Source organism: Plectropomus leopardus, chromosome 12 (assembly GCF_026936395.1).
Source record: "Plectropomus leopardus strain MGB_pleo_1.0 chromosome 12, ASM2693639v1, whole genome shotgun sequence".
NCBI classification, from domain to species: domain Eukaryota; kingdom Metazoa; phylum Chordata; class Actinopteri; order Perciformes; family Serranidae; genus Plectropomus; species Plectropomus leopardus.
In genome coordinates this window covers 31,744,689-31,760,838 of record NC_142187.1, presented here as the reverse complement: position 1 = coordinate 31,760,838, position 16,150 = coordinate 31,744,689, and the positions used below count along the sequence as shown (strand labels likewise).

At 38.9% G+C, this 16,150-nt stretch overlaps 1 protein-coding gene across 1 annotated transcript in view; it reads left to right on the top strand.

Annotated features, from left to right (window-relative positions):
• ak5 (adenylate kinase 5) overlaps nucleotides 1-15,812 on the top strand; it is a 91,630-nt gene extending 75,818 nt beyond the window's left edge. The window contains exons 11-14 of the mRNA XM_042496988.2: nucleotides 1,708-1,871; nucleotides 13,066-13,182; nucleotides 13,521-13,727; nucleotides 15,111-15,812. Of these exons, the coding sequence (XP_042352922.2) occupies nucleotides 1,708-1,871; nucleotides 13,066-13,182; nucleotides 13,521-13,727; nucleotides 15,111-15,176 (554 nt within the window). The 3' untranslated portion in view covers nucleotides 15,177-15,812. The remainder of the gene's footprint in view (nucleotides 1-1,707; nucleotides 1,872-13,065; nucleotides 13,183-13,520; nucleotides 13,728-15,110) is intronic.
• Nucleotides 15,813-16,150: the final 338 nt, after the last annotated feature.

The window sequence follows — 16,150 nt, the reverse complement described above, 5'->3', positions numbered from 1 at the left end:
CAGCTAAGCAATCTGCTGCTGTGGAAGAGTCGGCAACAAAATAGATTTTTGTCACCTAAAAAAAATCCCACCTAAAAAATGTTGTTGACAGCTTCAGTTCCTTATCTCTGCTCTTCTCAAAGCAACCAGACTCCATTAACAAAAAACACAAATTTTAGCTCACTGAGCACAAGAGCTGCTGATCTGAGTCTTCTTTGATCAGTTAGTTAGTATTATTGTGCAGTTTTGGTAAATCTGAATTACCCACTTTAAATACCAAAGTCACACAATAACACACACTCACACTCACACTCTCACTCTCACTCTCTCACACACACACACACACACACACACACACACACACACACACACACACACAAACATTTGGGGCAGCAGTAGACCAGCAGCCCCTGAGTTCAGTAATGCTAAATCACTGTTTTTCTCAGTGGAGTTTAGCTTACACACTTTTTTTAACCCAAAATTTAAAAAAAAAAAAAAAAGAAAAAGAAAAATCACAAAAGTAACCCAAAAAAGTGCTGATTTTTTTTTTAAATTAATGTATATATTATGATACATTTTTGTAACATAATCTTAAATATACAATTATTATAATTATAGATTTGGTTTTTTGGACATTTTTCCTTTTTGTTTTGGATAATTTCTTCTTTTTTAAAAAAGCTAAGTTTTTAGGTAATTTTCTCGTCATATTTTAGTAATTTCTTTCAATATGTGGGACATTTCTTGCCTATTTGGTCATTGCCATTTTTCCATGTTTTTGAAATAAATCAAACAGATTTGCTCAAGTTTCAAAGGGTCAGTTGGATTGTGAAAGACACCTAGACGCAGCTGAAGAAAACGGGTATCGATTCATCAAGTGGTTAAAGAGTGATATAGTGGCTTAATTATCCCTTCAGAAATAAATGTCTGACATGGAGATATAATAGTGAAAATATTCTAAATATGGTGTGCACTTGAACTCATATTGATTTTTTTTAGGCGGCTCAAATATGTTTTGTTGCTGACTCCTCCACAGCAGTACATTACAAAGCTTCTGTGTCAGACTCCAGCCTGCTTATCCAAACTGAGGGTTAACCAGCTGACATCTACTTATGTAATATACTGTCTATGGATAAGTATTTCATACTAATACACCATCTATGCTTAAGTACCTCATAAAACCCCACTTCAAAAAATCTGCACTATCCCTTTAAGTACAGTACTTGAGTAAACCACTTTACTTGCTAATGTTAGGTATAAAGAAAGTATTATGTCAATGAGGGACCTCACAAGTATAAAACTACTGAGCGTGTGTGTGTGTGTGCGTGCGTGTGTGTGTGTGTGTGTGTTGAATCAAGGTGGCGGTGCAGGTAGATTCAGTTAGAGGAGAGAAGATGATAATGATCTGTGATAACCTGGCTGAGCCCCTGGCAATGAATCAGACCTGTGACACACACACACCCAAACACACACACTTTCCACCTACCCACCTGCTATCTCTCCGATATCCTTCCTCTTTAACTCTGTCCTCTCTCCCACGTCACCTTTTTCCTCATGAATACTCACGCAGACGGAGCTCTCTGTGTCACGCACACTTTCATGCTCTTCTTTCATTTTTCAATTTACTTTTTATCATCCTCGCTTTAATTTGTGTTTTGCCTCAGTGATTAACAGGGGGGGTGGACTGACCGGTGTGTGTGTGTGTGTGTGTGTGTGTGTGTGTTTTCTCAGGTGGTCCAGGCTCAGGCAAATCTCTCCAGAGTGAGCGGCTGGAGGAGCGGTTCGGCCTGCGCTGCGTTGCTCTGGGTGACCTGCTGTGTAACGAGCTGCAGTCTCACAGCGACAGAGGGCGCCACCTGCGGGACGTCCTGGAGAGAGGAGAGCAGCTGCCCGAGGTCAGTGGGGCACGTTACTTAAAGGGAAACTGTAAAATTTAGATGGATTTGATGGCGTCTAGCAGTGAGGACTGCAATCAGCTAAAACTTATTATGTCTCCTCTCTAGAACAAACGCACCCAAAGATTTTAACCACTAAAAACACAGAATAAATCAGTTTTTTGTTACAAATCAGTGCAGCCCCGACGCTTCTCATTGCAGATTGGCTTTTAACTATGGTGGCAGACACAAAAATGTGAAAACAGGACAACACAATTGATCCTGTCAAGTGCCTGTGTTTGGTTTGTCCATTATGGGCTACCGTAGAAACATGGCAGTGCAACATGGTGCTCCCTACAGATGAGGACCAGGCCTCCAGTGAGTGCGCCGGGCTCTAATGCAAATTTTACATAGCGGCAAAAAGTGGAATTACACCGTTTGGGTCTGACACACGATGCCATGAGGCCCAGAAAGACCTTTTTTTGACTTACTTTGGGAAAGAGATGTCTGTAAATCAGTGGATATTTTTTTTTGTGAGCAACCTCCTCTATCGCTTATGCCAAAGGCCGGCCCTGGACAGTAGCTATATGTCGTCCTTGTTCACTGATGATCTGAATAAGTTGCTAAATAAAACGCCGCTGAGAGGGTCTGAAAAGCCGCTAAATAGCGATAAAGTCGGCACATTAGTAGTCCTCTCCTCCCGTCACCCTGGGACCTTAGATCGTCTTGTTCGTTGGTTTTTGGACATGGAAATGTTGTTTTATTGCATGACATCCGTAACAGTGTCCCCTACACTAAAGTGAAAGCACTGCTTGACGAAAAATCTCATCAATAGAGGGAAAAGAGTTTAAAAACGAAAAAGAAACAATGGGGGAAACCCTGCTGCTGACTGATGATGTGTTGTGGACACGCAGGATAATGCAGTGTGTGTAGTACTGACAGAGAGAAACCATGGCAACACTTATTATCAAAATTATGGGTATGACATCCCTATGACGTCCCTTTATCGGGCCGATAATTATCATGCATCCCTATATGAACGTATTAAAATACTGGAAACAGCTATCAACCTCTTAGCATTAAAATGCAACCCATCTTCTTTGTAGCGTCCACAAACACAACAATGTCAGAATAACAACTCTCTAACTCGGAAACTACAACCCTCCGTCACCACATGAATGCAGCATCAGCTCTATTACTGGGTATTTCTTGCCAAAATGCACCCTGGGAGTTGTAGTTAAACATGTCTGGAGGAGATCTTTACCACATAATGACTCTCAGTCCTCTGTGGATAATCTAACAGAGTGCCTCATTCACATTAACTACAATATTACAGAATTGTCAGCTTTAACTACATAATGAGCTTGTTAACATAACCAGAGTGAATTTTAATAAGTCTCAAATATCTCCAATAAAATGTTTTTGCTGGAGTAAAGTCGGCTCCCTGCCCTGATGAAGATGTTTACATCTTCTCAGAAAATGTGTTTTCTGCAGAGACTCTTTGGGGTTGTGGATAATTTATCTGGTTTGCACACTCTGCACTGGTTTCCAGCTCCAATATACGCTCAGACAGCCACACCAGCGCTGTCTGTGACAGTTTGTGCCATTTTTAACAACTCTATAGTATTTCAGCCGCGGTCCTCTTTCTTCTGTTTATTTCATCAGGCGCTTTTCATAAAACCACCTTATAACGTATATTTTATCAGCCTGACAGCCGGTGGTGAATATTTCAGTGACAGCGTAGAGGGATTTGTTATTTTGCATCTCCAGCTGTCTTTCTTTATGAAACATTAATCTTTAAGATCTTGTTTTTTAAGTTATTATTTTGTTTGCTCAGCCTCCTGCTCTGCTCAGAGATCACCTGTCAGTCAAACAGTGTGGGTGTCTCTGCGACATGTTTATTCTTTGATTTTATGTTCAGACACGCTGCCAATTTACTCTCACTGCTCGTACTTAATATTCTGTTCTTGTATTAATGCCAAACAAGCCACTTTTTCTGAGTCCATTCTTTTCTAAACTGATGCTTTAAATGCTTGAAAACCGCTTATTTTACGTAAAATTATTCATTAAATGCACAATTTCTTGAAAAAAAAAGCATGCAAACATCATTTCAATTGTTGTTTTGGCCAAACATTTAAAAACTCTCCTCTATTTTTGCAAAATAACTATAATCACCCCACAAAAATGAGAGGAATAAGATATATCAGACAATACTTTTTAGTTGGATCAATTCATTGCTGGTTTTGATATTTTTATAGGAGTTGTTTTTTTGACAATAGGGATGAATTAATGATCAATTTATCAGTCATTGAAAATGTAATTGAATAAGCGAAATTATGTTGCTGTAAGCTTTGATTAAGGAAAAAAACATTTGATAGTTTGAAGTTTTTATGTTTTTGTTTTTTTTTCTCAAATAACGATTAATCGATTGTTAAACTGACGAGTAATTGATTAAGGACATTCGCAACCCTAGTTGAAAATAAGAAAATACAGAATACTTTGATAATACTAAGTAGAACTATGTTTTATAAAAACTTTTATTATTTTTTCACAAAAAAAAAGCCGTGTGTTTGAAGGCTGTGGTGACCTCATGAACATTAGAAATCCCAGGACAGATAAAAGGCTAAAAATACTTACTTTTGTGTCAACAAACTGAGTTTTTTCGCTCACGGAGTCTGATATATATTTGTGACGCATTCAGGTCGACTGTCGTTTATGTTTGACGATCACAAACTGGCTGAACACACACGCGTATCCACACCTTTGACTATGTGAAGCGGTGATGTCAGTGTGTGTGTGTGTGTGTGTGTGTGAGTGAGAGAGAGAGGGAGACAGGTGGGGTGTGTTTGGATGCAAAATGTTACAGACTCTGTGCAGTTTAATTACAGAAACTGGCACAATATTTTACCAAGGATTAATAATCATCAGCAGCAAAATGCATCACTGTTAATAATCTCTGCAGTTGTGATGACGGATGCTGAAAATGAGGAAGCTAAATATCTGTCACTGGTCATGGTGCGTTTATGCATTTGAATTAAGTTGCATTCGAAAGCTATTAATATTTCATTGGAAGAAGCTAATAATAGTATGCCACCGAGCCATTTAAAATCCAACTACAGCTATACAGTCACACGTTTTGGGAGTTTCTTGTCCAGATATACATTTTTACCAAACAGCAGATGAAAAAATAATTTTGAGAATTTGGAGTTACCCACTGTGTGGGCTGTGAATTTCTACAGAAAATTTTGTGGAGATTAATTAGTTACTATTAATAATAATAATAATAATAATAACTGATAGAATGTATATAGTGCTTTTCTAAGTACTCAAAGATGCTTTACATGAAATACAAAAAGAAAACAAATACAAATACAAAATAAAAAAATATAAAATAATCAAAGATGCTATGTGACACAGAGGAACAAATACAAAGAACTGAACACAAATACAAAATATAGAAGATATGACAGCTGACTTTGTTATGGAAATGATGGGCTGATGAGAAAATGTGTGATCATGATAATAAATGCAATGCACAGCGGACTGAACTGTACACTGATGAATGCACATCGCATTAACACATAATATACTGAATCACTGTTCGGCTTATACATTTTTAAAGTCCCCCTTCACATGTGTTTAGCTTATTGTTCCCTCTCTCAGATGTTTGACCTCCACTGTGCAGAATGACGTATGAGCAGAGTTTGACACTCGAAGGCTGTTTTTACATTAATCTGCTGAAGGAGGAGAGTTTCTTTGTGCGCACCTTCAAGCTCTAGTGTGAAGGATTTAGTGGCATCTGCTGGTGAGGTTGCAGAACTGAAACTTCATCACTGTCAACCCAATTAATTAAATATCGCAGCTTGATCAGTGGATTTTCACGTGCTAGGTATCCTCCTGTCTGTCTTTTAATGCACTAGGACAACGTGTCAATTTACACCTTTATGCATCATGTTTTTTCAAAAATACTTCGGTTTTTACAGGAAATATACAGATTCTGCTTGTTAGATGCATACAGTCTTTTTCAAAATAAGCTTATACTGTCTGTAAAACACTTCATATTTATGTTAATTTCCTTGTGCAACAAAAGCACATGGTTAGGTTTGAAAAAAAAAACATGGTTTGGTTCAAAATTTAAACAGAAAGCGAACAGCAGGCTCCCTGGTGAAAGTCCAGGGTTTGTTGGACCCATCCACCTCCACACCTGCTGTTTTTGCATCAGTGAAATCACTGGCCAAGCAGCGATATTTGACGGTAATGAGAACTGGTTGGTGTAGAGTCAGTGTTTAATTTGTCCATTCTGGGCTACTGTAGAAAAAAACATGACAAGAGCACCTGCTCTGTATGTAGATATAAAACAGCTCAGTCTAAAATAATGAAAACACAATTCTTATTTTCGGGTGATTATGATCCAACGAAAACAGATGCCACTCAATCCGTCACATCTTTAAACTGCAGTTTCAGTCGTGTAAGAATGAGCACGATTTAGTGACATTACAACTTTGTATCCAATCATGATCTAATTCAAAGTTATTAAACTGCAGTGACTTAATTAAATTAATATTTCCAAATGCTGAAATTTAAGGCCAAAAAACACACTGTGTCGTACAATACAGGACAACACACTTAAGGAATGCCAGCTTTTTAATGTTCAATATAGTCTATCATACGTCTATTTTATTTTCTAATAATTTGTCCTGTGTGTTGTTCTTATGTTTTCTTTTGTGTTGTTTTTTTTTAAAAAATCCTGTGTTTTGTTACTTTTAAGTGTACAGCACTTTGTAACATTTGTTTTGATAAGTGCTGTATAAAAAACTTTATTATTATTATTTGTCTTTTAGACATTTATATTTATTTCTGTTAAGACATTTGGATTTTTTGTCTTTTTTTGTCTAAGGTTTCAGTTACTCAAGGTTGAAAAGTAAAAGTTAAGCAGATGTCTATTTTTCTGTGTATATGACAAAAACTTAAACATTCAGCATGTAAACAAGGGGATATGCAGCACTTTTGTTAATAATCAACAATTTTTAAAAATATATTTATGAATTCTTTTATATGGTCAAAAATTGCGCTATATGTAGCTGGTAACTCATGGTCTATAACACAGCTAAAGCTTGGAGATGATATTGAAATTCAGTTTCTTTTAAATTTTATTTATAAAGCCCATTATCACAGTTTGCCTCAGAGGGCTTTACAGCACACGACATCCCTCTGCCCTCACATCCTTACATCGTCGAAGAAAAAGCTCCTCAAAAAAACCCTGTAACAGGGGAAAAAAATAACGTCTATCCCTCAGAGGAGCCCAGAGAAAACAACCTGCTGATGTCGACACGTTTCCGCTACAAAGACTATAAAGAAAATGTCACTCGAACCAAAAAAAAAGAAAATGTCACGACAGGATTTGTGACATATTACTTCTTCACTGCAGGCTTCTCCTGGATTTCTTACTCCTCTCTAAGTCACAGATCTGTCGATATTGCAGTTTTTCGGCCTGCTGCAGGTAAATAAAAGTCACTGATGATTTAAGGCCTTTGAAGGCCACTGTGATGCTCGTTGTTACTAATTCACTTTCTCTGTTCACCTTTTCTGTCACGAAGCTGAAAAAACCTCCATCGATTGAACTGCAGTCTGGCAGAAAACTTTCTGACAAAGCAAAGCGTACGTTCAGTCTCATCAGGGTGTTTTTGTGACGAGTGTGGACAAAATTACACAAACTAAGATTAAAATCTGTTTTGGGTGCAGCTGGCAGATACTTTCAGAGGAGCACATAATAACCCCATCAGCAGAAACTGTTGATCTGTCTGGTCGTCAGTAAGAGCAGTCGCCTCGGAGAGAAAAGAAAAGATGAGAGCAGAGCTGAAAGCCTTCAACTGGAAAATTTAATGTTGAGCAGTGGAGTGAAAAAATATTAAAACGTCTGTGAATATCTGCCACGCGGAGTTGATTGCAGTTTATTCATGCAACTTTAGTAAGAAATTCAAGATAAAAATGATGGTCGTCAATTTAGTTTTAAAGAATAAAATGCACATTCATAATTTTTCCTAAACATTTTCCCTCCACGTTTTGTATACAACAGAAATTGTAAATGTACAACATTCATACGTACATTCAAATGTACAAACATTCATGTTTTTGACTTGAGAAATAATGACTGAATATTACATTTCTGGTTGGTTACATTTCAGATACAAAGGCAATAAAAAAATGGTAAAGTCACTACAAGTTAATACTGAATTGCAAGATTGCCTATTTTGGCGGAAAACAGCTGAAATATATTATTAGTGAACATTTTTCTGATATGTTCACAGGGTTTCCTGTATATTCCTTTATTTTTGGCAGCCTGCCACAATATCAGCACCATGAACTGATTCTCTATTTTTTGGAGCTGGACCATTCAACGGGTGCACTGCTGAAATTGAAATATATATGTATGTATGTCGTTGCTTTTTAAAAGAAAATACAAGATTATTTCATGCAGTTTCATGCATTTCTTATGAAGTTGCTCATTGCCTTTTTTTTAAATGTTTTTTTTAAAGGAATCTCACCAATTTTCTCTGGGTTCAAAAGGTTTAAATACTTGTAAAAGGCTTTTGAAAGCAGCACAAGAAAAGTGATACAGCTCCAGGTTTCAAAGGGCATAAATTGACAAGGTTTCCACTGAAATAGCGGCGATATTTGACAAGTTGCGATGAGAACGTGTTGGATAAAATGCTGTCGTGTGTCGCTCACCTGTGAGTGTAAAAGTGTGACAATTACACAGTGAAAGTTCGACTTGATAAAAAGTTACTCTACTGTTGCCTGGCAACACAGACAGTGAAATTTAACGTTCACTAATAACTGTAATCCCTCTGCAGACCTCCAGCTTCCTGTCTGGCCACATGTGTGCTCTCTGTGAGTCTGCACGTACGGCAGAGAGAGCAGTCAGGAAAAACAGCCCCAAGAGTTTTTCCCATCATGCGTGATCTCCGTGTGCATTCGAAACACTCGTCCCTGAGGAAGAAATTCACTCTCTGCTGCATAATTTGAACTGAAGCCAAAAATCTTTAATATTTTATGTGTTTAACTACCACAAGAAGTGGATTTCTCGATGTCCTGCAGGTGCTGCACATGATTTAATGCGGATTCTGGCAGCTCAGGGTCTCAGCCCGCGGTGCAGAGTTAGTCATGAATACTCAGTTTAGAACATTTCTGGCTTTTGACAAGGTCTTGTCATCGCAAAACATAAACTACCGGCACTATTTCCACCCTTCCTCTTCCTGCCTGTGAGTTTTTGCTCTACGATCACCATCCAAGCAGACGGGAGAGCAGGGTCAGTTATGAGTATAACAGTATACAGGGGCTTTAGAAATCCCAAAAGGTCTGTTTTTCCACTATCATCATAAATGCACGCTCCTCTTTACATTAGATTCATTGTATGTAGTGCACAGCAGGCACCATGGGAGCTCAGTCTGCAGTCTCTACTGGTAGAACAGGCAGCTGAGCTGAAAGGCAGGCTAGCGCCATTAGTACTAGTCCAATGCTGTGTGCGTCGAAAAAAATGCACATATTTTCGCCACAGTGCGTTGCAGTGCACTTTACGTACTTATGTCGAATGTCTCCTCTGCTCCGCTCGACTCTCCGTCTAACTGTGGGTTTGTGCGCACATGTGTATATGTGTGTGTGAGCGGAGGAGACCTGACAGCGATGTAGTAAAGACTGGAACATAAATTAGATAAATAACATGACTTCTGCTAGGATTTGGCACTATTTCTAAAATAAAATAAAATGAAATAAAATAGAAAACAGTATACAAAAGTAACGAACCATCAGAAGGTCGAAGGAGGGCGTGGCTGAGTGTGAGCATGGTGAACATCATAGACATAGTTGCTTTCTAACTGGCTAAAAATGGCACCGCCTCCTTGTCACACCCGACCCCGCTCTCCCCTAAATTGTAAATTCAGTAAAAGACTAACCTGCACACAACATTAAAGCTTTGCAATCAAACGTCGATGTAAATCATGATGTTCAGGGGCTTTGACGACAGTACGAGGTCTGAGCAATGAAGAGGTTTGAACCACAATCAAAATGTGGAGGCTTGTATGCACTCAGGTGCACTGAAACACTGTCGGACCAATTTTAAAACATCAACAAGTGCAGCCTATTAGAGTAACCACTGCAGAGCTGTTTGCATGTTTCCCATCTGAACTGCAGCCAAAAAAGACGAATCATCTCCCAAAATACTCTTTTAAAAGGCAGTAAAAACAGAAACAGTCAGCTGACAAACTGGATTGTGTTATTTATGTGAAACTGTATCAGAGGTGCATACGTGTACTAGATACAATGCAGGAAATGCAAACCAGATTAAGTGCGTACCCAAAACGAATGCAATAAATCCTGCCTCTCTGAAGGTTATGATGTTCAGTTTTTGATGAATCTGTTGTAAGCGAGTTGTTGATGAAACTTTACAGTCATTTTGGGGGCCACAGTTTGTCATTAGACTGAGAAGTGTTTCTAATAACGAGTCCGTCCCTGATTGATCTCCTTAATGTGACGGGCAAATTGCAAAAACACGTATAAACTTCATGAGGGTCGGAGTGTATCTCATTAACGTGGATAAATCCAAACCCAGCAACGATATTCAGCAATCTGTTTCTATTTCCAGCTGCAGACGCAGACACGCTCTGCACCTTTTTCCTGTTGACCAGTCTGATCACTGATCACTAAATCTAAGGCAAGTCTGATTTAGAAGTCAGGAAGCTTCTTTTGCGTGATAGGCCATTTCCATCCAGCTGTCATAAAAAAATCACGCCTTCACACATGCAAACGCTTGACCTTCATGCTGAATCTGCGTCACTAACAGAGTAAACTACACAGATACACTGGGCCACTGTGTACACTATAAATAACTGACACTTCACTCAGACATCACCTGAGCTTTCTGACAAATAAAACCTTATAAAGACATTAACATCAGCTAAAAAAAAACTATACTTCATCCACAAAATGAACAGGATTTACCCTGTGTTACGCTGAATTTATGAAGAAAACTTCTGTTATTTTCACCTGCATCCACCATGAAGGAGGAAATCAAAAACTGTAAAAGTTCCTGTTAATTTCCAGTAAAAGTGGGCTGTGTTTAACAACAGCAAAACTATAAAAACGTCAGTTTTTAAACTCTCACACAACTCGAAGCCTAATTCATCCAGTCCTGTGCTCAGAGTTTGTAAATGGATGTTTGATAAAGTTTTGCTGTTGTTAAACGTGGACCCCTATGGCCCCTATAATAACACTATACCCTATAATATGAAGAATTTTCTTTTTCGTTTCGTTTAACCGAGGAGGCGTGCAAGAAAACAAAGGTGTTTTTACAAATTCAGTAAAACACAAGTAGTTTTTAGGTGAAGTGCTCCTTTAACTGTAGGTAACTTAGCTATTATTGTTGGTTGGTGGTTGGTGGTTGATGAATAGCACTCCCAAAGCAGCCCGTTTTCACCAAAAACGTTTGTTTACACTCCATGCAATTACTGCCACTTTTAGCACAAAATTATTATCTCCACATTTTTTATTAATATAATGTTGGTGGCATTTTGATCATATTTGAATACTGGAAGTGATAACAATGATTGTCTTGCAGCAGCTGCTGACAGCTTAAAAAAAAACATCATGTTGAGTCACAAAGCATGAAAAGCATCACAATAGATGTGCCAAACAAACAAAACGAGAGAAAAAACCCAAATTATTCAGCAGCAAACGAGCAAAACGTGTCATAACGAACAAACAACCACAGAGCCTTAATCCACACGAACAGTGACTGACACGGCAGAGAAGGAGTTAACACTCACCGGAGCTGCTTGAGCTGCAGCATTTCAGAGTAACTCCTTCAGCAGGTGTGTTTTAGCGCCAGGTAAGCTGCAGGTGGAAGTGTCCTCGAGGGCAACAGCTGGACAGGTGAAGCAAGCTGCGACACAAACAGCATTATTTCCCTCACAAAGTCCTTTCGGAGCGACATGACGCAGCTATCGGCAGTTTAGCGCGAACATAAAACGCTTCACGAGCCGCAAACAGCAGCACGTGTTTGTAGCGGTTAGCTACGCGGCAGCAGCACAGCGGAGTGATTTAGAGTACGATTTAAAAAGGCCGCTTCACTGCGGAGGGTGCGCTGCGTTTGTCTTCCTCTGACAACAATCTGTCACACTGGTTCCATATATATATATATATATATATATATACATATATATATATATATATATGTACAGGGGAAGACGTTACAATTTTTATGATTATTTTTATAAATAAATAAATAAAATACTTAATATTAACTATAGTAATAATTATAATAATAACTTTAATTATAATAATACACAAGAAAATTGGCTGACTTTAATACATTTCTTAAAAACATGGGAAGAAGTTGAACGTGACAACTTAAGATTAAAAAATAGGGTTATAAAAAGTTTTTTTAAAACAACAAAATAAATAACATAACGATATAATCGATGATGATGATAATAATAACAGTAATAATAATAACTATTATTATTATTATAATAATACTCAAGTAAATTGGCTTAATTTCTTTCAAAAGATGGGAAGAAGTTACAAGGTAAGATAGAGAAATAAGATTTTAAAAAATGCAACAAAATTGACAGATATATAGGTAAAAAAGTTATTATAATTATCAGTAAAAATAATAATAATAATAATAATAATAATAATAATAATAATAATAATAATAATAATAATAATAACCCATATTAGTAGCTGTATAGTTTAGATGACATTTTTCCTTTTTTTATTATTATTTAAGTCTTATCATATCTATCTCTTTCTCTTTTTTAAAATGTATTTTTTTGGTCATTTTCTCGTAGTATTTTCCCAAATTTCTTACAATTTGTGGGATGTCTCTTGCCAAGTTGCTCAGTGCCTTTCTAGACAAGTTTCTCGTCTAAATAATCAAACCATTTTTTCTCAAGTTTAAAAGGGTTAAATGCATGTGAAATGTGTCTGAACACAGCATTAAAAAAAAAAAAACATGACGTTGTTCCAGGTTTCAGAGGGTTAAAATCAGAGGTGGGCAAATATGTGCATTCAATCAGGGCTGTAACCTTGGAGTCCACATACATATTCCTGTTTTTTTTTTTTTTAAGGCTGTCTGAGTTTATTCATACATGAAGCATCAACTGAGAGTTTACATGGTGATTCATGCTTGTGCTGTTTGTGTGTATTTGCTGTCCAGGACACTCTGCTGGAGCTGCTGTGTGAGGCGGTGGCGACGGCGGTACGACAGGGGAAAGGTCTCGTGATCAGCGGCTTCCCCAGAGACCTGAGACAGGCTGAGGAGTACGAGGCCAAGGTGAGACCGTCAGACTGACAGGGACAGACGGACAGACATGTGGTCACTGGGAATAAAAGAGGAAGACGTTGAAATCATGTATCCACCTAAGCTTCCAGGGAACTGGAGCTTGACGGAAGAAACTGCCCAAAGATGACAGGGCATGAAGGGATTTTACATATATATATATGGAGAAATATATATAAATATGGAGATTTTTTCCTGATACAGACTGATGTTTCACAGGTGCATTGACACTGATGGGTCTCAGTACAGTCACATATAGTTTGTAAGTAAAAGGGAAGATGTTACCTGAGGTCCACCTGTTGCTGACTCTCCTCTCCTGTCCTCTGTGTCAGATGGGCGAACCCACCGCAGTGCTGCTGCTGAGCTGCTCGGCTGACACCATGTCCAGTCGTTTGCAGTGTCGTGGCAGATCCACCTCCACCTCCAGCCTCCAGCCCGCCTCAGACAGAGACGGCGTCCTGCACAGGAGGGCCGAGAGCTTCTGCAGCGACAGCCAGGCGGTGGCGGCTCATTATGAACGCAAGAATCTTCTGCACACGGTAAGTCTGTTGTTTTAGAGAGGAACTTTTATTCTGTGTAAGCTGGATGCTTAAAACTCTGTCAAGGTTAGCAGTTCAATTCCAAAATGTCGATTATAAGTTCCTCCAAACATTTGCCCCCTGGGTACAAAAGTCCCTTGTACTTACCTCACAGTAAGTGAGTCACACAGTACAAGTGTTGCACAACAAAACAGATCAGATTTCATGGTCATGTTTCATGTACAAATATGTCCATTTTGCATTATCACACAAATATTAAACAGGTTTATGAGCTCTTTTTACAGAGATTGCACTGTAGGGTCTCTACTAAGTCCTTTCTTTACACTGTCTTTGCATCTTTACACAGAACCAAACGACATGGCGCGCCAGTGTGCAATTTTAGACGGCATGCTGGCATTGCAGAATCAAAAGAGCCGTGATGTTTAACACAACAGCGTCTGTTTCTAGTGTGACGAATAACATAACAGTACTCACAAACCAATAACATGACGGTAAAAATCATTTATCGTCCCTGTTATTTGACGCATGATCTTGTTCTCTGCTCAGAGGATAAAAAGCTCCCGAATCTTATTGTTTTCCCAATTTGTGGACACTTTTGGTTGCTGTTCTTATTTTATTTTTTAGCCTCTGACTGCTGCTTTTTTAAGTCTCCACCAGTGCATCACTCGTATAACGCGCTGTCAAAACGTGTCTCACCCATAATTCAATCCTGCTGGCTCCTTCTTTTGCAGTTTCGGTGCTTTCACTAAAAGCATGGCAACTCTGTCCCCTGATCCCTCGATTATGCCTTACATACAAAGACGAGGCGTTATATTTCCGCCTTGAACAGGCAGAATAAAAGGGTCTTTTGACTCCTCGTAGCCTTTACTGAAGCACCTGTGTTTGTTATCCATAAGTTTGTTCAGGTTTTTCCTTTGATTTGTTCCGTTTATGAAACATACAAGAAAAATTAACATATTTGCCTTCCTTTCCACGCTTCTTAGACAAAAGATAAATTAACCTAAAAATCAAGTTAAATTATACCACTTCAAATCACCTGTACATCAGAGGTGATCATTTAAAAACATATTTGGCGCACAGAGGTTAACTTTCTGTGTGTTTGGTGCCTTTTTCACTGACGTCTCCACATGACACCAGGGTCAGAAAATAATCACAGAATTTCTGTTCAAGGGTTCAACTGTCCCTTTTAAAATGAACTGTTTGAGGGTTTAAATGCCACGTCGGGTGTTGTGTGTGTGAGTGTGTGTGAGAGAGCTTAAATGCCACAGCAGGTATTGAGGTCAGCGGTCTGCTGTGAGCTCGCAGAGGTTTGCACTTCAGCATGTGAAGACACTGACGGTTTCTGAAAGACCATCGTCTCAGCCAGATTGTCTCCGTCTACAGGTGGACGCCGAGATGTCGCCGGACGAAGTGTTTGCCCAGATCTGCCAGGTGATGGAGACCTTCTGATTTCTACAATTTTTCCTCTAAACACCACCAACACCGCCGCCAACCAACCCCCACCGAACTCCAGGAGGTCCACCTGTGAAGACCTTCCTTCTCTCTGGAGACCCACATGACTTCACACCTGCACCTGACATTTGCTCATCGAACTGTGTGGTTTGCATGCCCCCGAACACTCCCAGCAATCAGTGAAACCTTCTGCTTTTGACACTGATGAAGCGCCTGGTCGTCACACTCTGCTTCACCCACTTGCATTGTCTCTCTCTTGCATTGACCTCAATATATGCTGCCAACTGCCGGACTGAGGCAGATAACTGTACTGAGAAAATAGCATTCCCTGCTGTGACTGAGAGCATGTTTTTAGTTGACGGAGCTGAGAAAGGGTTCCCACCGTGCCAGAAAGTGGAAAAATCCTTTGTGTGTTCATGCTCTCATGCACAGCAACATGCTTTATATCGTAACAAGCATGCAAGAATTACAATCAAGCTTAAAACTGCCTTTTGTGCATTGAAATAAAGAGCAGAAAAGAGTTAAAGAGTATTAAAGATTATCGCATTTGTATGTTTCCGAGCTCATCGTACAGGTGCTTGTTTGAGTCTGGTATTTAACATTCAATAAAGCCAGTGCATTTGCTAAATGGAGGATTTATGCGTGTGTGCTTTAGTGTTCTCTGTGTGTGTGTGTGTGTGTGTGTGGGGACTCGGGAATAATCACAGCTGATCTGATAGCGCCATCTGCTGGTGAGAGATCGCAACAAAAGGGAAATTACATGAAAAGCAGCAAAAGAATCACTGTTTAAAATGCATAAAATTTGTCTGCCCACCTTTAAGCTGCTGAAACGATACACGGATCCAACATCAGCAAAATGACCTTTAGCTGCAGCACTCGCTGTGTCAGGGAGCGTTTGAAGTCACCACCAAAGGTCACATGTTGGGAGCACAAAAAAAGAATATTTTTATGCATTTAAACCAAAGTAACTA